At 23.0% G+C, this 23,478-nt stretch overlaps 1 protein-coding gene across 1 annotated transcript in view; it reads right to left on the bottom strand.

Moving 5' to 3' along the window:
• LOC105366169 (phosphatase and actin regulator 4B) overlaps nt 1-23,478 on the bottom strand; it is a 128,341-nt gene that overhangs the window by 52,649 nt on the left and 52,214 nt on the right. Inside the window, 3 exon segments of the mRNA XM_011504502.1 lie at nt 20,275-20,631; nt 22,221-22,319; nt 22,480-22,647. Coding sequence (XP_011502804.1) covers nt 20,275-20,631; nt 22,221-22,319; nt 22,480-22,647 — 624 coding nt within the window.

The raw sequence follows: 23,478 nt of genomic DNA, 5'->3' as shown, positions 1-23,478 counted from the left end.
ATAATGAATTTTATATATTGCTCAAATGTACGTGAAGAATTCTTTCATTAACAAAATATAACGTATAAATTTTTAAAATTCAACTGCAAATTTATTATTTGTTTGGTTCGTTGTTTGTGGTGTAATACTAATTTTTAAAATTTCAAAAGTGCCATTTTAATTTATTTTAAGAATATAATGGGCCTATAAAATGTAGTACAATATATATCATGGATAGAAAATTTTTTTTTCTCTTCGTATATTAACATGCAAAATTGTACTTCTTTATGTGCTTTATATGTTTCAAACTTAAAATGCATTTTTATCAATTCACTTATTTTGAACATTTGCAAAAGGAATTACAGTGTACTTCCATCTACAGAATATAATAATTTTTACTTTTTTACTTTTGGTAAAAATACTTGTTTGATTCGAGATTGTCTTTCATGTAGTATTTTTTATATATACAAGAAGAAAAATTATTGGTTAACATATTTATATCTAATAGTAATGTATATACTCTTGCAAACACGTATTTAGTATTAAGTATTCTCAAAATTAGGTTAAATTTCCATTAATAAGATGAAGATACTATTAAAGGTAAATTTTATTAGAGTGTAAATATACGATGTTACTACATTAATCATAATCATATAATGACTAGTCAAAATATAATTATAATTTATATAATGAAATGTATTCGTGTTAAACCTAAAATAAACTTAAATTAAATCAATAAAATTTCTGCTGTAAGAGTTAAGAAAAGTAAATATTCGGTTTATTTTTAAATTATTTCATTTAACTAATTTAAATATATTACTAATTTATTACTGATTTGTATTTAAATAATTAGGAAAAAGTATTTGATTTGTTTTGTTACCCGCTACAAGGCAAAAGCCTACATATTACTTGTAAATAGTTGTGAAAATTTATATTTTAAATTATACAATAATTAAAATTTATTGATAATTTGTATTTAAATTGAGTTGCACATATATTTTTGAGAGACAAAAATTACTACTATTCATTGAGAAATAACGAATTAAAAACTAAACATAAATTTCATAAGACTATTCATTGTACTATTTTTATTTCAGATTTATTTATTTCGATAAAGAAGTTTTTCATAAATAAAAAATTTTATAAATAAATTTTTATTTAACAAATGCACACCTGATCACGTAAGAAATAAAACTATATCTTAAAAATACGCGTAAGCAAATATACTTGATATATCGCTTGATTTTTATTTTATTAAATCATCAAAAGGAAATTTAATAATTCAAATATAAATTACTAAAACTGTAAAAATTTAATAAAATGTATGTATTCCATAATTATGCAATAATCTAATAACTTCATTGGTTTTATTAATAATTTTAAAATTTTCATATATGTATGGAACATTTCAAGTTGAATAAGAAATTGTATATTGTATGCATAGAAGAATTTCACAGATGGAGTAATTTCAATCAATTTATACACAATATAAACCGACTCAATAGAGAAACGTACTCCCATGCATAAGTACACCGTTATCCAAAGACAATGATTCTATGCCACGAGAAAGAGAAGGAATGCTACGTATATTATTATCAATATAATTATCGTTTGTATATGTCATCGGATGTATATGTGGTCGCACGCATGTAACTTGGTATATTATTTATTCATAGGAGAAGCAGAAGCAACAGTAAATATAGACACTTGAATAACGAAATTGATTTAGTTGTGAACTGTTGTCATAATCTCGGCCGCGATACGGTGAGGTAGTACTGAGCTAACAAACCACAAACTTGATTAGTGAATTTACTTTTAATAAGCATATTAATTTTTTTAATTTCTAATTGACACCTGCATCCAATCGAATATATCTAAAGGCAAAATCGTGCAATTATTAAAGTTATTATTTGTTTGTACTATTCTTTATCAATGACAGTAATGTTGATTTTCATAATATTATCTGAGACTTCATTTCAAATAAATAAATTGAAACTAAATTATTAATAGAGTAATCTAAATAATTTTTATGAATCATAATTGATTAAAATATTAAATTACAATAAAATACAAATATATAAATGTGTATAAAAATGTTTAAATATATAAATATGTATAAAAATTATATATCATCAATTATATTGATCTGCATGAAATATAATGAGCTATTTGATAATGAACTAATGAAACGCCTGCTTACTATTAATCAATTTTTTACATATCATTGCAATCATATTATAAGTCAAAACGAAATATACAATATTGAATATGTATAAGAAATTTTGTTTCAATATCTTTTAATATCTGATTCAAAATATTTTTCTACATTTTTAGTATATTAAAAAAATTGAATAAATGATAGCTGTTGTATAATCTAACATGTCGTATACAGAAAATAAAATTAAAAGTATTTGTAACTGTTAAGCAGCTTATAAATACTATGATAAGATAGTAATTTAATAATAATTTAAAATAATAATAAAAGATTTATTTCTATATTTCAATTTTTTAAAGTTTAATTTTTCGTTTATGATTTTTGATGATTATTAAAATATATATGAAAAATATATGAACAAGTGTTTAAATAATTAGTTTGAGACTAATTTTTACTTTTTATTTACTCAAAATAAAAAATGCCTCATAATATATGAAGTTCAACAGTTTTCTCTTATAACTCATCATTTGAAATTAAATATAATGCAGTATAATACTATATAATACAGGAGATACAGTATTAAACTAACGTAACCAGTATAGTACTTTGTTTAGATAGAAAATAATATATATTACGTTATATTCAATATAACTATTAATAACGTAATCTATCTAAAATATGGATAAAATTTAAAAGTTTGAATAAAACCATTTTCTTATGTGAAAAACTTTTGATATTAACGAATACACTTGTAAAATAACGTATAATTCTTTTAATAATTAGTTGCAATTAATTAAAAGATAAAACCTACTGTTTTATAATCAAATTATACCTATTAAACTTTTAGTACCAAATTCTGGTATATAAACTAACACAAAAGCTTATGTTAAAATAAAATATAACTCTTTCAAACGAAAAGAAAACTTAAATAGGAGTAAAGTTATAAAAGATGATTAAAATAGTAAAACAGTATAGAATAAAAAGGAAGATGAGCATGTTATAAATTTCACTTTGGTAATTTTATAAACGCATTAAAAATATAAATGTTTTTAAGTAAATAAAAATGAGTAATAAGATTTATTGATAAATAATTTATTACAATTATAAAATAAAGTAGGAAAGATTTTCTACTATGAAAAATGCTCATATTTAAAGAATTTTTTTTTTCTTAAAATTTAAAATTTTTTTTACAAATTTAGTTAATTTTGCATTTCAAATATATAGTAGTATATATAGTTGTTTATTAATTATATAAATTATATTTAAAAATCAAATAATATTTTATCATGAATATAATCATTGAGATTATTAATATATAATTGATAATATTGATACTAAAATATTGCTACAAAATATAAAATTAAATGAAATGGGGAGTTTCGATATTTATAATTAAAATCTTATAGACACAGTAAATGTGTCTAATTTTTCGAGTGTAAAATATTTAAATATCTTAATAGTAGATGTATGAAATGAAACTTTCGAATAAATAGAACAATACCTTTTTTATACAATACTATGATTTATATTTTTCAATGAAAAAACAGTTCCATTTAAAATATTTAAATAATAGGATCTTGCTTATAATTAAAAAATACAATATTGTTATAATTATCAAAATAATTTTATAAATATTTGCTAAAGTACTATGAAAAAATGTATTAAAATTTAATAATCAGAACTTAATGATTAGTTTAGAAAATAAAAATTCTTTGGCATTAATTAAAATCTTCCATTCATTTTTTACTATTTATTTTAATACATTCTATTTTAGAAATTTTCTATATAATTTTTAAGTCTAATATTTAAATAGTAATAAAGCTAAGGCTTGTATTATATTAATTATAAAATTTGAAAATTGTATTTTCAATAAATATGTGTGACTGGCTAGTCGATTTTAAAAATAAAATGTGGCTTGCAAGCAACCTTAAAATAGATTTCTATATTCTTTTCTAAATTAATAAGTCGAATATCTATAAAATTTATTTTTTAATTACAATTACTGTGAATTATATTTTATTTTTCGTATATAAAAATATGTAAATTTATATATAAAATTCATAAATAAAAGTAGAATAATTTTCTTTGTTCTTTATTAATAGTATAATATTATATATAATATAAATATAGTGTTATTTGTTGTTTAGAAAATTATATTTACATAATTGAGTAGCAACAAATTTCTACATGTAGCAAAATAAATTAAATTTCTAATCGGAAATTTTATCTTTAAGTATAGTAAATTGAAACCATTAAATTCATGCCATATTTGAATATATTAATGTTAGTTACAATTTTTTGAATAAAAAAATTATAATTGTTCTTAAGTATCCAAAATATTATTAAAATAAAGTTCACATATTTAGAAAAATTTCTTTATCGAATTAAATATGTGTTATATTCAAATTAATTTAGGCTTTTAAATTAAGCAGAAAAAAATATTTAATATTAAGAAAATTTATATACAAAACAGTAAATATTAGAATTTTATTATGCGAACTAAATGGTTATTTGTAGGTACCATTTAGTATGAACATATGTATATGTATATATTTTTTCAATCTCGACTTTATAATTTAAATTATAAAAAAAGAAATTTTATAGCTTTATATAATATATATATAAATTAATCATATATTTTAATGAGTAGATTTCGATGTAGCTATCATAATATAAAACCTATAATAAATTCAATTTAGCCAGCAGAATTAAATATTTATTGGACATTTGTACAATGATTGAAGCATGAATCATCAACCCATTACAATATTGAACGTCAAATTATTAATACTCTCATTTGTACAGCATTATTAGCCATTCCAATTGATAATTAATTTTAAACGAGTGTGACTAGTGTATAGTTAATTACTCATATGATGAGAGATGAGAAAGTTCAAGTAGGATAAGTTAATTATCAAGAACTACACTAAATGCTTCAATATAGCAGTACGAATTTAATCATCATAGCTAGTATTCTTTTAATAAATATACAAATAAAGATTTGATAAAATAAATTGATGTTATAAACATTAAGAATTTTTTTTTATTGCATTTTTATATTTAATTTTGATTTTATTTTATATAGTTAAATGAATGCTTACGATCATAAATTTCAAACACAAGCCGTTGTTTCAATGATTAATCGCATATAACAATCAATTACAAATTTTAGATGTTATTTCTGACAAACAACCACTACCTCCAACTCATGGGGCTTAGTTACGTACAACATAATGAGGTTGCAACATTGGCCTCTCTAATAAAATAAAGTTGGAAATGAGCCTCGTTTAGTGCTATTGGCTTGGTGCCACTATTTACTGCAATGATAGTGTCTTGCTACCAGCCTGTCAGTGAAAAACTCTTGAAGGGCGAAACTTGAGCATGAAAAAAAACTGTAGATCGACAAGTTTGGGTCGAGATAATTCAAAAAGGAAAATATTGAAATAGTTTAGGTATTTATAGAATCTGATGTTGTCATTATGATATGATCATTATGATGTTATCAAATTTTAAGAAAAAATTTAGGTACCACATGGAAAAGTAAATGATTATTTAAAAATTCTTTAATACAATTAAAATTTTTGTGAAAAAAATGTATCCATAACATTTAATTATCTGAATGAGGATAGAATAAATAGTCAATTCGTAGCTTCATTATAATTATATTATTTTTATTCATAGTTTCAATATTGCAAACATCAAAAATCAGAGCAAAAGCAAAATAAATTATTCTTACATTACATCACCGGTGTTTTATCATTTTTTTAATTATTAGTGATTTTCTAATTGCTAATATATATAAAAAAAATTAAAAAATATTAAAGAATGAAGTCATTTGGAATTAGAAAAGTATGATTAAAAAATAAGCATTATAAAATCATTGATCAGAATATGAATTATTAAATACTTAAAGGAAATTGTAATTTCAAAAATTATAAAAATAAAAATATATAATAAATTTTATATTTATATCGTATCCACGTTACAATAAAAAAATCTCCAACAATTCAGCATATAAATTGATCAAAAAGATATTAATATAATTAAAATTATGTTAGATGCATTGATCTGATATTTATAATAGAAATTCAACCATATCGACATAGCATTGTCAGCAGCAAAATACGAGTTTAAAGAATATTCTAAAGGAGATATATACCAATAAATTCTATTAAATCATTTTTCAAAATAAAATAATTCATAAATTTTCATATTATAGTTAAATAAATGTCTACATATTTTATTTGTATATATTTTATTTATGTATTATATTATATGTGTATGTACGGTGCGCCTGTGCACAATCATATCTTCCAGTTAAAAACTAATTTAAGCGATTGAATGGTTTTATCATAGTTTTATGAAAAATACACAATATTAAAATTTGTCACATAAAGTTGTTAATCGATATTTACAATATAATTATTAATAATTTTATAATTTAATATAATAATTAATAATATAATAGGTAAAAATAATTATTTTTAAGGGATTTTCAATATCAAAATTAATATAAATTCCGAGTTATTAAAGTTCCATTTTTTGGAATTTTTATCAAATTCAGGATATTAAAAGATTAATTTGAGTTTAATAATAAAAATTTAATGAAAAAAACGTTTAATATAATTTAAAGTTTATAATTTAATTGGCACGTAATGGGACAATTTAAATTGTAAGATAACCTAAATAATCAGTAAAATTAGTCTACGACTAGGTCACATTGACAAACTTTAATTTGAATTTAGTTTTATATAAGTTGTAAATAGAAAAAGAGAGAAATCTCCTTTTTAATGAAAATAAAAACTTTAAGCATAATTCATATTTACATAAATTAACTACTTTAATTATGATTTAAAATATATACGTATATGTTGAATAAAATTAACGTAATAAAAATGTACGTACATTATATATACGTATAGTAATGCGTGAATTGTTGGTGTTTTTCAAATAATTATTTGAATTTCTCTAATTATGAAATATTTTTAATATATTTATTAAAAGAAAACTCTACCTGATCAATTAAAATGTTTTAAATTATAATTTCTGTGAAAATTGAGTAAAAAATTTTTACATCGCTTCATCCAAAAACATATTTTGTGTACTTATATACACACGTGTGTTATATATATATATATATATATATATATACATAATTATATATTTTGTTAGGCTTATTTAAATTATTATACTAGTATTTTTATAATAAATGCATTTTTACACATAAACTTAAAATATATTTAATATGATTTTTTATAATAACCTAATTTAATTCATGCAATTTTTACGTAACATGGTTGATAATTATTAAAAAAATTGATTATTAACTAATAATTCTTTAAAGTTTATACCATTATTTTAGAGTAAGTTTTTTGTTTAATTAGTACAATGAATTGACATAACTTTTGTTATTCTAATACAGCTGTAATACCTATAAAAACCGTTACAATTTAATTTAATTTGTCTTATTTATTTTGTTTAGTTATTAAAATAAATGAAATATGACATAATAAATATTATCAAGATTCTAGGAGCTGTGCTATATAGGTGTAAGTTATTAATCAATATTGATCATAGGTGTCATGATTGAAGCATTGTTTAAAAATTCTGTAACTAAAGAACTCTTGTTTTACTATCTTGCTTGATGAAATATCGGCAAAACATTATTTCATCGTGAATGAACAATCGCTCGTTATATTTATTCAATTCATCTCGTGAATACGTTGTCTCGTCGTATGAAATTGTTGTGCAAAACAATTTGAGCGAGAATAAGAAGCAAAACTCGGGCACTAGTAGATCATACGTACACTGGCAATTCTGAATAGTTCACATGGAGGTAATTTGACTTCCGCCTCGTGTGCCTGCCAAACCATCTAGTGCATACATTTTCGTAGACGTTGAATAAAGCACCACTGTAGTGTGAAATATGACACTAGACAACCGGTCAGTTAGCTAAACAGTTCGGATCTTCGTGTTTGCGTATGTGTTGGTATCAAAGGCCCAGCATCAGCTGCTACGAGTTAATGCTTTCACGACTCGCGTAGGTTCACGTGCGCTATTGTATGACACACTCTTGCGTTCTCTTTCTCTCTCTCTCTCTCTCTCTCTCTCTCTCTCTCTCTCTCTATATATATATATATATATATATATATATATATATCACTCTCTGTATCTATCTCTATCCCTCTTTATCTATCTTTGTCTCTCTCAATCAGCATCCGTGAAATTATTCGTATCCAGGGTTGTGGAACGTGCGCGCGCGTTCGTGGGTCGATACGAATTCTCCAGCGTCAAGACCTCCCTGTATCTCGTTTCGGTATACGCCTCGACTATCGCAGGTTAGGTGGCGCGGCGAAGCTCGTTGACTCGACGATGCACCATCGCGACTTCCCTCAACCAACAAGGACTCGCTACTGCGACCTTTACGTACCATCAACCGCGATTACGTACCACGACGTGCAAAACAGTAGTAAGAATGAAAATGAAGGGAAAGATGTAATGAAGAAGAAGAAGGAGACAGAGGAAGAGGAATACGAAGAGGAAGAGGAAGAGGAAGAGAAAGAGAAAGAGTAGGAGGAGCAAGATAAAGTGAAGACTGCGAATCTCCTTCGAGCTTAGACCGAAGTCAAGTTCGAGCGGATGAGTCGCAGGCGACAGCTGAGGTATGAACCGGCATTTCTCGTCGCTAGGCACTGAACTCACCACTTGTTTATATCGGGCAGCTGACGTGCTGTAAGCGCGCGCACGTATCCGCAGAGCCTCGTTATGAAACTTGGGGAACGCGGACGAGACCAGCTCGAGCACACGGTTCGAGACCGGGTTAGCGACTGAAACTTGTCGACGTGAGCGTCGCGACGCCGACGCCACCTTCAACCGGTTCGTCTGCTCTCTCCGTCTTCCTTCCCTCTCGCACTCTTTTGCTTTTTCGCTCTCAATATCGTTGGGTGTACACACATATTCGTCATCCATGGATACGAGTTCGATGGCACGAATACTCGTAAATGGACTACTTGCATTGCACCTACTGTTTTCTTTCATTTAATTCTTTCTGCCTATTTATCGCTTATCGTAGAGAACAACTCTATTATCATTTTGCTCTTATCTCTAGTTCAGATTATTTATCCCGCTTTCGTTGATTCCATCAATTTTATTAGCATAAAGTATAGAAATGATTACAATACATTAAAGCAATTAAGTTAATTAAAGTTTTTTGTATTAATAATAACAACGTACTAAGTAATGATGACCAAATATACAATAATGAGGTAAGCGTTTATAAATTTATTTCATTTCGAATTTTAAAAGTATATCAATGTATCAAAGGAAGTATTTACATTCTAAAGAAATGTTTAATAATTTATATATACATTTTTAAACTAATTCTTAAACATTTAATTCTAGTATATTTAATTATTATATAATCCTAATTTAAACAAATCAAATATATTAATTTATTGAACAAAGAATTGTATTAATAGTAGAATAAAGTAATACAATGATGACTTTATAACCTTTAAATTTTGCTTGATGAAGTAAGTTTTATTTTTGTTAAATGTATTTCATGTCTTGTAATTAACAAAACGTATATATATTTTGAATAAATTTAATATTTAGTATTAAAATAGTTTTGACAATTTAAAATGCACTATGAATTGTAAAAGAAGATATAATACTTATTAATATAAAACTTTCTCAGTTTCATAAATAACTTGTTATTTTTGAATAGTATATAATCATTACAGTAATTTTAATAAATTTACTTTTAATAAATTATAACTGAAAAGAATTTTGTAAAAATATATTTATTTCTTACACTATCGAATATTTTACATCCTTCCATTTGGTTGAATCTGATTCGTAATTAAGTATTTGTGACTCACCTGTAACAAACAAACAAAAAAATTTATAAATTAAAATTTAATATTTACTCACATTTAATTAAATAAATATTTAATTATGTTTAATATTCGCTCCAAGAAAGAGAAATATTACTTAAATAGTTAGACATCATAAGCAATATAAACATTTATGTTTCAATGTCTAATAAAAATGGTGTTAGAATAATTAGTGTTACAAATTTCAGCTTAAAAAAATATTTATATTTACATTTTCAATTATCTTTGCATTACACGTTAATTTTTTCCACGTCTAAGAATGGAAAAATATATAATTAGTGATTATTAATTATTCATAAAGATAAAACATTTTGAATTGAAGATATTTCATCTACATAAATTTAATATAAATACTAAAAATTGATATATTATTAAAAAAATTTATTCAATGGATAAATATAATTTAAATTAATTATTTTTTATTCATATAATCTTATGATTTGAATAAAATTATTACTGTACAAAAACTTATTACTGTTCATCATATTATGTGAAAAATTCTAGTTTTAGTTGCTACAAGAAAATTTAGAAAAACATTAGTTTCAAAAGTTATTCATTTGCAGAAATACATTAGATTAATTTTTCAGAATTTTTATCAATCTATACATTCCTAAAAAATCTATCAGTTTCAATTTAAGAAGGATTATTCCCAAAATTAATGGAATCTTCTCTTTTTACATAAATTAATGGCTATATTTGTAATATTTGCTTATTGGATCGGGACTACAAATTATAATGGCAAAAATAAAAAAAAATTTTGAAATATTCAACAGCAAGTTTGTAAATATCTGAATAATATTAAAATTTACCTATTTGATAAATAACAATAAATTATCATTGGTATACTTATATATAATACTGTATATAAATATTATTCTTTATAGTATTTGATATCTTATGAATATTTTTAAGTTGTTATTTATTATTGATTATGAATAGTGAAAACCACTTTTGAAAAATATTGTTAAAGATAAACATGGTTCTTCGTATTTGAACTAAGTAGATGTAATAAATATTATATATGTCAATCTACATTAGCTACAAAGGGAATATAATATATTTATTTATGTTTCTTACTAAAATATTTGAAAATCAAAGTAAATGACAATTAAGATCTGTACAAAAGGATAAATATTCATTTATTACATATATTTTATAAGGAAGCATTAAAGTTACAGTATAACAAATTAATCACATTCAAGTCAGTTAATTATTTATTACATTTTTCGACAAAAGATTAAGCAGTAATGTATAGTTATAAACTTATATTTATAAATTTATATTATTTATCTAAATAAATTATATAATAATAATAATTAGACATTTATTCGGAAATTATCAATACACTGATGAAGTTCATACTGGTAAACTTTCTGAAATTTTTGATGTATCACATTATCTGAAGCAAGAAAAGTTTTCAAAAGAAAGCTAATCCATATAGAATTCAAATTATATTTATATTATATATATATTAGATTGTAATTTGTATTGATATTCAAATAACATAAATAGATAAAAGGCTCAATAAAAATTGTAATTTTATTATTAATTAATTTCCTATAAATATGTTATAAAGAATTCATGAATGTTACACAATCATAAAATTACTCATTTTACTTAAGTTTCAGATTATAACAAAAGTTATTTTTGAAAGTGTTATATTATGTATAATATTGTGCACGCGCGTAAAATTTTTTTTTTAATGAAAAGTATTTTTCTGTTTAATATCTATAATGAAATGTAAAAAATGAATGTTATATTTGAAACAAAGCAATCGTGCTTTATATATAAAGTAGGGCACAGTGAGTATTATATAAGTGCTAATCGAAAAATAATTTTTATGCATTAAAAATCATTTCGTCTATAAATTTTTAATTATTATACTTTATTTGATTTACATTAATATTTTAAATAAATGTATAAAATCATAGACAAATACATAAAAAAGACGTGTTAAAAAAGGCAAATTTAAAAATTTTAACTATGCAGCTTTCATTCTAAATTATCGTAATTTTCAATCTTTAAATCATTTAAAAAAATTTCTTTGTTATTTTGTACCATTGTATTTTATACCTGTTATATATTTGTGAGTATTTGTATCTGTTTGTGCATACATGAAAAAATGTCTATTAGTACATGTATGTTATTCAGCTATATGTTAATTAAATATATTTAATATTTCTAATTATTCGATTAATGTTCCTCAGAGTATAGACTATATATCTATATTGATTTAAACAAACATTATACTTTTAATCATTGGATTCGATATGAAGCATTATTACTTGTAGCTTATAATGAGCATGAATATATTACGTTTATATTTTATTTTTATTTAAATCAGTTAAAGTTTATTAAATATTACTGACAATGTGACTTTATTACAATAATCGTTTGCTTATAATTTATTTAAATAACTTATTTAAATAAATACATTTATTTTCTGTAATTTGACTTGACTGGTTGGATATACATTTTCATAGAAAACACTTTGACTCTGAAAAGGTAAATTAATAATTTTGATTAATAATTTAGATATTATACTTTACTATGATTCGGATATGTAGAAAAATTGTATAAACTTCTTTTACATAATTTAAGGAATTTCCGTACAGTTAATGAATAAATAAACGTAATAATATAATATAAAGAAACTTAACAAAATAATCAGCGAAATAAATTGTTAAAACTAGATACATTTTTGTAACGTAAATAAAAATAAATTATGATAATTATAATAAAATAATTGCACTGATTACTTAATGAAAATATAATAATGATCATACCATTAAGTTAATGTATCCGAAAATAAATGATCTAGATAAAAGATTCGTAATGTAAAATAATGATAAGAAAAAAGAAGATAAATCATTAAGAAATTACTTGTTAGTATAAATACGTAAGCCATGATAGAATAGAATACATCTACAGTTTTTACCAATAAAAATGAAGGGTAGGCTGTCTGAATGGGGGCTCCATCGAATGTGAAAAAAAACCAATCTAGATAATTGCCTTTCATTATGTCTAAAGGAAAAAGAAAGTTTAATTGTAGTTCTGTAGGCATATTTCTTATTACGTAAAAAGAATAGAACCAATATTATTAACATATAAATTAATTTTATTTTTATTATAATAAATTAAATTCATTTATATTTTTATTTTATATATGAGCATTTCTAAAAAATTTTAAAATTATGAAAATGATCTCATCAGATATATATGACAAAGTAAACTACATACTAAACCATGTTTGTTATATGTAAAAATATTTGTGTTAAAGAACAATAAAATGAATTTTAACTTGATAAGAAAACTTTTTAAGTTACTTCTTTATCTAAATTCAATTTAATATTTAGAATAATCTATACAAATTCGTAATTGATAAAACAATATTTAACCGAAGTCAATAATATATGTGTTGGCTTACATTATTAAGTCATTTTTCTTTATTTTATCTATCAAGATTATGTTGAAGAAACAAGTGTTGTATGACTAAATTACGTTTGATTTCATGCATAAAAAATATGAAAACAAAAATATAACTAAATTTTGGAATATCGAGAGAGGGAATGGAGATCCATAGTAATAAAAAAGGGTGGATGATCTTCCCTTATGTCGAAGAAAGACAGGGTAAAAGGGAAAAGGAAAGTAGCACGTGCCTTGGGGGAATTAACGGAAATCTCATTTTCTCTTATCGCTCTTGTCACTATGAAGGCTGACCTTTCCTTCTTTCTGTCGCCAGAATCATCCTCTCACTTTTTGAAAGAGAAAAAAGTAGAGGGCAAAGTCGGTACCATTCTCTATTTGCTTGTGATTTTTTTTCTCCGTTTACTTCTCTGCTTTACTTTCTCCTACATTCATCCATTTGTTACAGTATACAGTAGTAAAAAAAGAGAAATTACTTTGGTAGAACTGTCCTCCAAGTTGTGTAATTTATAGAACAACGAATCATGGCAGTATTGTAATTGTTAATCTAAGAGTTAACTGAATACGACGGGTTCGAAATCCACGATCTGACAGTATAATAAATATCAATGTTGGCAGTTTTATTTTCTTGACGTTATTTTATTGTAGCTACTTTTATAAATAGTACGGTTGCTGATATTTATTGATTATAATTGTATCGAGAGTATCTATATCGAACATATTATTTTCTTATTAAGTAAATACAGATCTTAGCTATCCTATTAGACATGAATAAGTAATGTATTATAATGATGATCTTATTATTCCTATACATTTATCATCAAACGTTGGTAAATATAATTTTAATATTTTTCATTTTCCAAAAAATACAAGTTTTCCATAAGTAAATTAAAAATAAAATAAATTTTGTAAATATCAAAACAGTTTTTAACACATATAATTACACATATATCTCTATTTCTATTATGATTACAGAAAGAAACATATTTATATCCATTATTATTACAAACACTTATTTGTAGTCAATTATATTTAGTTATTAGTTCATCATAATTTATATACAGTTTTGAAATGTGAAAAATGACTATAATTATAACAATATTAAAAAACTATGTTTTACAAATTCAAACCTTTTAAAAAATATTTATTATTTTAATTCAATATCTTTGTTCATAATAATTTAAGTTAATAATGAATTAATTTTTATTGAATGAATTATATAAATTTATCTTGTACAGGTAATATTTAAATGTTCTTCACAAATAATATTTAAAAAATAATGCTCTATATAAACGGCTGCATTTATATTCAGAGTACAGTTTACATAATAAATGAAGTATAGCTCGTTATAATGTAATGATTATATCTTACTGCTAGCAGTTTAAAATTGAATTGCAAGCTCATAGCTAAGGTTAAATAAGCCATATAAATTAAATAATGCAAGTTTTATAATTTGAGAATTAGACGAATAGATCAAATACTAAGCATGATGTAATTTATCTAAGAAATTGTTTGTTATTCTTTTCAGATATTATTTATTATCATTAATAAAATTAAATTGATATTTAAACGTTAGAATGATTACGTTTATTACTTTCAACGTGTAAAAGCAATATTACTAGATTTTAGTAAGAAATTGATACTGTATAAATATGTAAACGATATTCAATGTATCGTCTATAATAATCAAAATCTCAATGATTTACCTACTTTGATTACTTCTTTTCATATTCTCAATATCAATTTCTGTTTGCACATAATTTAGATTGTTATCTTTATTATTGAATTATTTAGTTATTTTCTCATTTTTGTAAACAGTTTTGTGAACAAATTTCGTAAGAAGGACATTGTTATAAATGAAGATAATACACATGTAACATTACGTAATGTACATAAAAAAAACGTTGTTTTTATGATATATTTGAGTAATCGCCATTTTTTTTATAAAAAAAATTTTCATATAAAATACTTAATTGTATACTGGCAATAGATAAGCAAAAATCTTGAAAGAATATTTAATTTAAAGTTGGTAAGTATTATTCATGATGTGCTTAAGCGATTATATTATTAAATTCTAATGCATGCATACATAAAAGAATAATATACGATAGAGATTTGTATTTTAATAAAATTAAAAAAATATTTAATATGTGCAAATATGAAAAAATTAACAAACATTTCATATTATGAAATACCGAATGAGGCAGACAAATATCATACGATAATGACGGAAAAACAAATATGAACATATCACTCTCGGTAGTACTGCGCTACGAATTGTAAGTCCACCCACCCATATGACACATCAGAGGTCTGCAGATTGAAGGCTATCGATCGTTTAGTGATGCCAACCGAGTTCTTCAATCGCTCTCGCTCTTTCTCTCTGATATAGTACGGAGTTGAAGAGAGCACGTCATTACTATCTGACGTGAATAAATACAAGAAGATTTTCTGTTCTTACATTATGATATTTAAGTGACTGAAAATTTGGTAACAAGTGACTGAAAGTTTGGTAACAAATTTGGAATAAGTAATCAATTTTATATTTATCAATCTGAATATAAGGTAAACCAATATCAAGATCTTTTTCAATTGAGAAATCATATATCAGTTAAAGATCATTAAAAATTTTTATTTAAAAATAACTATTACCCTTACGCACCGAACATAAAAAGCTTTTGAGAGAAATTTTTAAATTCGTTATGGTACATTGTTATTTGAAGTTATTCTATTTATATTATTAAGATTAATAACTATTAAGATGTATTGATGTTAATGAAATTATTACGTTTTATGATAAATTTGAATCTATTATATTATTATAATATTTTATTGAATTACAAATTTAAATTTTCATAATCGTTAAAAAGCTGTTTGATCAATTATTTGTATATTCTACTATTTATTTGATTAAATATCAATAGTCTAATAAAAATATAGATATTTGAAAACTGTAATTAAATTATTTTTTAATTTTATATTTATTAATTAATTTCAAATATAATTATATATAGATTATTATACATTATATAATTACACATATATTATAAATATAAATACACATATATAATTTCCTTCTAGCTGTTTTTCATATTAAAGGAAATTTGCAACAGCTGAATTTTGTTATATGCATAAAAACTTATAAATATATAGATATTTTATAAATATATTATTAACGACTTGAAAAATTATTTACTAAATATGTGTAATAAAAGATACATAACAACACATATAATACATAATCAAATTTTTGGAAACTCCCAACTTTCTTTTCAACCACTTACTTAAGAAACGTGAGATGGTTAATTTAGGCCACGGCTCATCAATACCAAAAAGTAAATAAATTTAATGACTTGATTAAATAGATTAGCACACAATTTTAGTCTTCTCATATAAATATCAGTAATTAATATTAAGATTACCGGAGAAAATTAGCACAAATGAAATCGATATTAAAAGAATATTTATATTTTTTATTTTGTTTATATGAGGAAAAAAAGAATTAAAGCTTTATTTATTACTTCCAATGATTATAACCTTGATAAAAAAATTCACAATTTATGAATTCAAAATATTTTAACAATATATGGTACAGATGACTACTTTTTTAAATTTCATTAGTTTCATAAATAATGATTCATATAACTAATGGCATATATTTAAGCACACAGTAAATTTATATACGTTTATAAATTTAGATTGTTATAATCCCTAAAATAAAATCTTATTGGTTAGATAATAAATGAATTTCTGTAAATTTTATATTATTTTTTACATTTTCAAAGTAATACATATATTAAAGATTAATAAATAAAAATAAAGTTATCGACTAAAAATATAAAATAAAAAAATAGTTTTTATTAAAGAAGTATTTAATTAATACGTAGATAAAAATATACTCAAAAGAATCAGATTTACAACAGTAGTTGACACGTTTAAGGCCTTCTTTCAACCCTTTAAAAATACAATTTATATGGAATCTGCTGTAAGATTATTAGATGAAATCTATCTCGTAGAAAAATATAATTTTAAAAACAAAAAAGTTTTCATTTATACAACATATTTTAATGATATTTTATCGTTATTGTGTCAATCAGTCAAATAAGAATAAAAAATATAATAGTTGTTTACATTACATAATAGTAGTGTGTCACATTTTCAAATCGACGAACTGTTATATTTTGATGATTCAATTGATATCCAAAAGCGGTAAATGCAATCATTTTTTTAAATTTTCTTTTTTTTATCACCCTCTTTACGATAAACCTAGTTATGAAAATTGAAGATTCAAAATATATTGTATAACTTGTTTTCTTTACATGTAAATAATCTTAATATAATTTTTAAGCCCACTCTTTTAGTCATAATCTTTTAACATTACGTTATTACAAAATAAAACAATAAATCTAATGAAATTAAAATTAGTTCATGATAAATACAAATATAAAAGTAATATTATTTTGAATATTGAAACATTTTGTATCTAATATTTTAATATATGTGTATATATTAAATATTAATTTAATATTTAATATATATTAATTCCAATTTTTAATGAATCTCATATATATTGTTTAAGTAATGGATTAATTAAATTTCAGACAAATAATAATCATTCTAAGTGATATTTACCATTATAAAGCAAGTAAAGAAGATTTACTGTTTAATCAATAATGCATATTCTGTATTTATAGATCATCAAATGTAATCAGTTGTTTGCTTGTACACGTATAAAATATAAAATGTTCAATTGATATTAAAATTCTGTACAATAAAGAGAAATTATTATTTCCAGTAAAACAATATTAAAATGTCGTATTGTGCCTAGATTTTATTTACACGGAAAGAAAGAAGGTTGAAAATCATGTTTATAATTGTCGTAATGAATAGAAATGCTCTAAATATAAAGAGCCCTAAATTTAATTAATTAAATTACTAATAACCTGAATAATAATGAAATTAACATTTGATAACATAATAATCAATGTATTGAAAAGATGAGATGTCCTCTATATAAGATAAATTTCAGTATCAAGGTTTATATTTAATCTATAAGTATGTGTAATTAATAATTAAAACAAAGAGATTATAATGAAATTTATTTCACGATAAAATCAATTCCATTATTAAAAATAAAATTTCAAATATGTCTAAAAAACTTGCACAACTGATTATAAATAATATAAATACTATATATTTACAACGATAATTCAGTAATCTAACTATGAGTTCTTACTAAAAGCATAAAAAAAAATATTTTTGATATTAGGACATATATAAATTATTTAGGACGTACATAATTAATTATAAGTATAACTTATTTCAAACGAATAAAAATTAATTTCCTTATACTTAGCTTAAATTCTGAAAAACTTTTTTATTTGAAATATTTTTTAATGTTTTTAATTTTTTAAGTACAAAAATAAGTACGTTGAATTTCTAAAAAAATTTCTATTTGTGAAAAAATTAAATCAATTCAATTTGGATTGAAATGAAATTTGTTACCAATGAAATGGAAGTGATTATTCATTTGGTTTATTGACCGTTCGATAAATAATGAAATATTTGAATTACTTAATAAAATTCGCAACTAAATATAATATATAATCAATAATGTTATAGATTTTTCAAAAGTCAATATCGAATTTATATGTTGCACTATTAATTTTCATTTTGTGTAAAGGAGTGAATTACTAAAATATGAAGTCATTTAAAAAGGTTATATAATTAAATTTACATTAACAATATGGATTGAACAAAAGACAATTTACATAATGTGTTTTCTTACAGTAATTTTTATTGTCGAACTAACTTTGAAATTTTATTAATGCATAAAAATAGTTGATTTTTATACTTATACTTTCTATTTTCTTCTATGATTTATAAAAACTTGAAATATAACTTCAATTTATTCTTCTTGCTTCCATTTCAAAATAATACACTCAACAAATTGTACAAAAAGAAGATTAAATACATCAAGATGCAAACTTTGTAGTATCCTTTAAAATCCTCTCTAATTGATTATTCATAATTTATAATATTTAAAAAATTTTTATTGGTTTCGAAATAAGGGATAATTATAACGATAATAGTAATAATAATAATAAAGAAAAGTATTTCTTTCTTTTTTTTTTAATTACAAACATATGTAGTCAAATAAATTGTTTTAGTATATCGTTGTCTTTGACTACAATTTTATATTATTGAAGAAAAACGTCGATTGAAATGAATATGTTCAAAAGTTTAATGAGTTGTATTTGGATATTACATATATCACTGAATATTTATTAATAAAATCTATAAATCGAAATTAACTTAATGATTATAATAATTATTATTGTAATAAATAGAGAGAAACTGCGTATATTGTAATATATATTTGAGAATGATGCAAAATTAAATAAATACAATTTATTTTATACTTAAATATTATATAGTAAGTAAATTTTATTTTATATTTACCTTTAAAATTAATATTTACAAAATTACTATTTGATAATTAATTTATACGGTGCGTATTTCAATTAATAGAACACCAATATTATTATATTAAATTATTAACGAGAAAATATCTCTATACTACTTGCATAAATTTTAATAACAAGGAATGTCAAGTATAAGAAATGTATTATCATAAGAAATGTAATTATTTATAATTGTAAAATATCACACATCCCTAATTAACTTTGATACATTTCAGTATGAACGTGATTTTAAAATCACCGTAAAATGTCTAGTCTGGTTTAAACTTCTTTTTTAAAATTATCTTACTTGGTTGAAAACTTGTTTTCAGTATAAATAACAAGGAATTCACTTTACCTTGCGAGTTGACGTTGTGTTGATTCGACTGCGATAGTTGGGATATTTCAGAGTACATGGGAGAAAGATGAGGCGATGTTCGATTGCTGCCAGGTGGATTACTGGCATTAGTTGGGGTTGGCGTTACTAGTAACTGTTGCTGTTGCTGTTGCTGTTGCTGTTGCTGTTGCTGTTGCTGTTGCTGCTGCTGATGCTGTGAGGTAGGCGTTGCTGTGGGAGTACCGCCGATCGATTGCTGCTTCTGATGCTGTTGCTGCAATTGCTGTTGAAGTTGTTGTTGTAATTGATGTTGATGATGAGCCTGCTGTTGTTGTGGTGTCGGAGGTTTCTGGGTAATACCCATTTCTCTGGTTGAACCTGAATTTTGTACAATTGAAAATTATAAGAGAAATTGACCTGTAAATATTTTTGTTTAATTTTTATCACAATAAAATGCAAGTATTAGACATTTTTGTTTAAATGAAGCATTTTGAGAATTTTTGACAGAGAATACCAAATTATCAGGAATAAGCTATATAACAAAATGCAATTATACATAAATATATATATATATATATATATATATTTAAGTAAGAAATGTAAAATTTTAAGAAAACACACAACTATTCTACATTTTTTACATAATATTATATGGCTTCGAAATATAAATAATGAATATTTCAAGATTTACAAATTGATTTATTTTAATTCATAAAATGCTAATTTACACAAAAGATATAGCAGATATATAATTTATTTATTTGCTTATATGTATATGGAAGATAAATAATTTTCGTAATAACTAATACAAGAGTAAAAAATAAATAGTACAGAGGAAAACTTGTACGTCAACAAAAATGTATGTAAATTTAGAGTAATATAGTACTATTTTTTATTTTTAAAATAGTGCATGAATAAATTTTTTTAAAAAATAGTGACTTTGAAACATAATTTTTATATGCAAATCTATATATTATTTTAATCTTAACTTCTTAAAATGTAAAATATCCAATTTTAATAATATTCAAAGTATTTTATAGATAATTAAATATTTATTTAGTATTCATTGTAGATAATAAAATATTTATTTTGAATACTATAGAAATCTGAAAACGAACTGTGATTCGTACTTCTACTTCTAATACTTATAGAATTTGAAATCAATTTTAAAATGTTATTAATAAAATTAAATATATTTTTAAATATTGCTGCTTTAATTTCTTGGACAAGAATCATACATAAATATTACAACTACTTATGAAAGTACATATAAAAGTGTACATTTCATCCTTTCATATATAGTCTAGAATAAAATTCTTTTGCTATCAATCGTTTTTGGGATTACAGAGATTTAGTACCTCATTCTTTACATTTATGATCCATAGCACAAATATGTGTTGTGTATCTATCGACACACTCTAATATAGATTGTACATTTATCGTTTGTACATTACGTATTGTATCGTTTCTCCATATCCTATTTAAATAAACATATACCAATGTATCAAATATTTGAATTATGGAGTGAATCATATAACCTACTACTGATATAGTAGACTCCTACGTTACCATAGACGAATAGTATTGTAAATATGGATAAATAATTTTAATATTATCAATTAATTTAGTTATTAGATAAAAAAATAAAGTACAAATAAAATACTTTATTTATAATTTGATATAAATAATTTTTAATTAATATAATTAAAAATATAAATTAATCTAAGATGAATTTTGTAAAAATAATTTTAATATTGATTCCTCGATGAAATAATTAATAAAATACTTTTTTTCATTTTCAGACGATTTATTATTTTTAAATTATTTTTTAAATTCAATTTTACTTTAGTTTGCAAATGCTATATGTTTTTTATCGAGATTTAACAAATTTCGTTTTATTACTGATTTACAATAATGAATGTTATTAAAATTTCAAAAATTTGTAATTAATTCACCAATGTACGTACTATTTTCGGGAATAGGTGATGTGGGACTTTCGGGCAACAAAATCCCTTTTTGTACAAGTTCATCTCTGTTCGCCCTAACTGAAATTTTCCTTTCAAGCGCTGAAAATAAAAATTAACAATCAAAAAACTTCCAATATAGAAGTGCCTAAGGGTAATTATTAGAGTCATATTACTCAACCTATCTTGTGAAAATTCAATTTAAAAATAATTATCGTTTTCATATTAGTCCTTAAGTATGTATATCTATATATTCACTTACATCTCGAGGCGGCCTCGAACTTGTCCGATTTCTTTTTCCGTTTCCACTTCCAAGGCTTAAAAAGTCTACCAAAAGCCGAAAATTTGCTTTTTCTTTCGAGTGGTGGTGGCGTCCGCGTCCCTGAACCCAAACTGTTTGTTCGCAGTGCAGCTCCATTTTGCTTTTTTGCTGTAATAGTAGAGGAAAAGTTGAATCAGTGACAAAATGAAAATTAGTTATTTAAAAACTAATCATGATTAAATAATAAATGTAGTTTACAACCATACCGATAAGAGATTCCATATTTTTCATTATAAAAACCTGTTCTATCATATATATATAATTATATATATATATATAATTAAGTATTATATATTTATTGTATGTAGGTTAGCATGGTATGTTTTATAGAAATAGTTGTCTGCCGAAAAAATTTCCCAATTATGATGTAATAATGCTAATTGTAATATAAAACGAAGCAATAAACATAGATATTTTGGTAACAAAGTTGATAATTAAAGCTATCCATTGATTTAAAATTAAAAAAATCAAGTATTCTAAAATATTTTTTATATAAGATTTCGTATGTACTTATATGTTACAATAATGTTCCATGCAAACTATTATTATAGAATCTCCAAATAAATGTATTGTATTGATCTACACAATCCAATAGTTATAGTATAATTTAATTATGTTATAGTCATCGATCCTTTAAATATTAAAACTAAGCATTGAATATAAAAACAAATAAGAATTCTACGTTCATTAACAGATAATCGCCTAGAGTATTCGCAGATTAAACATTTTGAAAAATGTTTACTGCACATTACAAGAAGTTTCTAATGATAATTGTATGTCATAAAAGTACCAAATGAAATTTGGAGAACATTAAATACTACATCATCATATATTCTTTCCTTGATAATGAGTACCTATAACCATAGCTTTCAAGAAGCCGTTCGTTATACCACTAAAGTCGAACCAACCAGTTTGTTTATAGCTCATCATAGTGATAGA

The sequence above is a fragment of the Ceratosolen solmsi genome, unplaced genomic scaffold (genome assembly GCF_000503995.2).
Source record: "Ceratosolen solmsi marchali unplaced genomic scaffold, CerSol_1.0 scaffold148, whole genome shotgun sequence".
In the NCBI taxonomy this organism is placed as follows: Eukaryota; Metazoa; Arthropoda; class Insecta; order Hymenoptera; family Agaonidae; genus Ceratosolen; species Ceratosolen solmsi.
The sequence above is the reverse complement of the archived record's forward strand: the minus strand, read 5'-3'. Positions and strand labels throughout refer to the sequence as shown.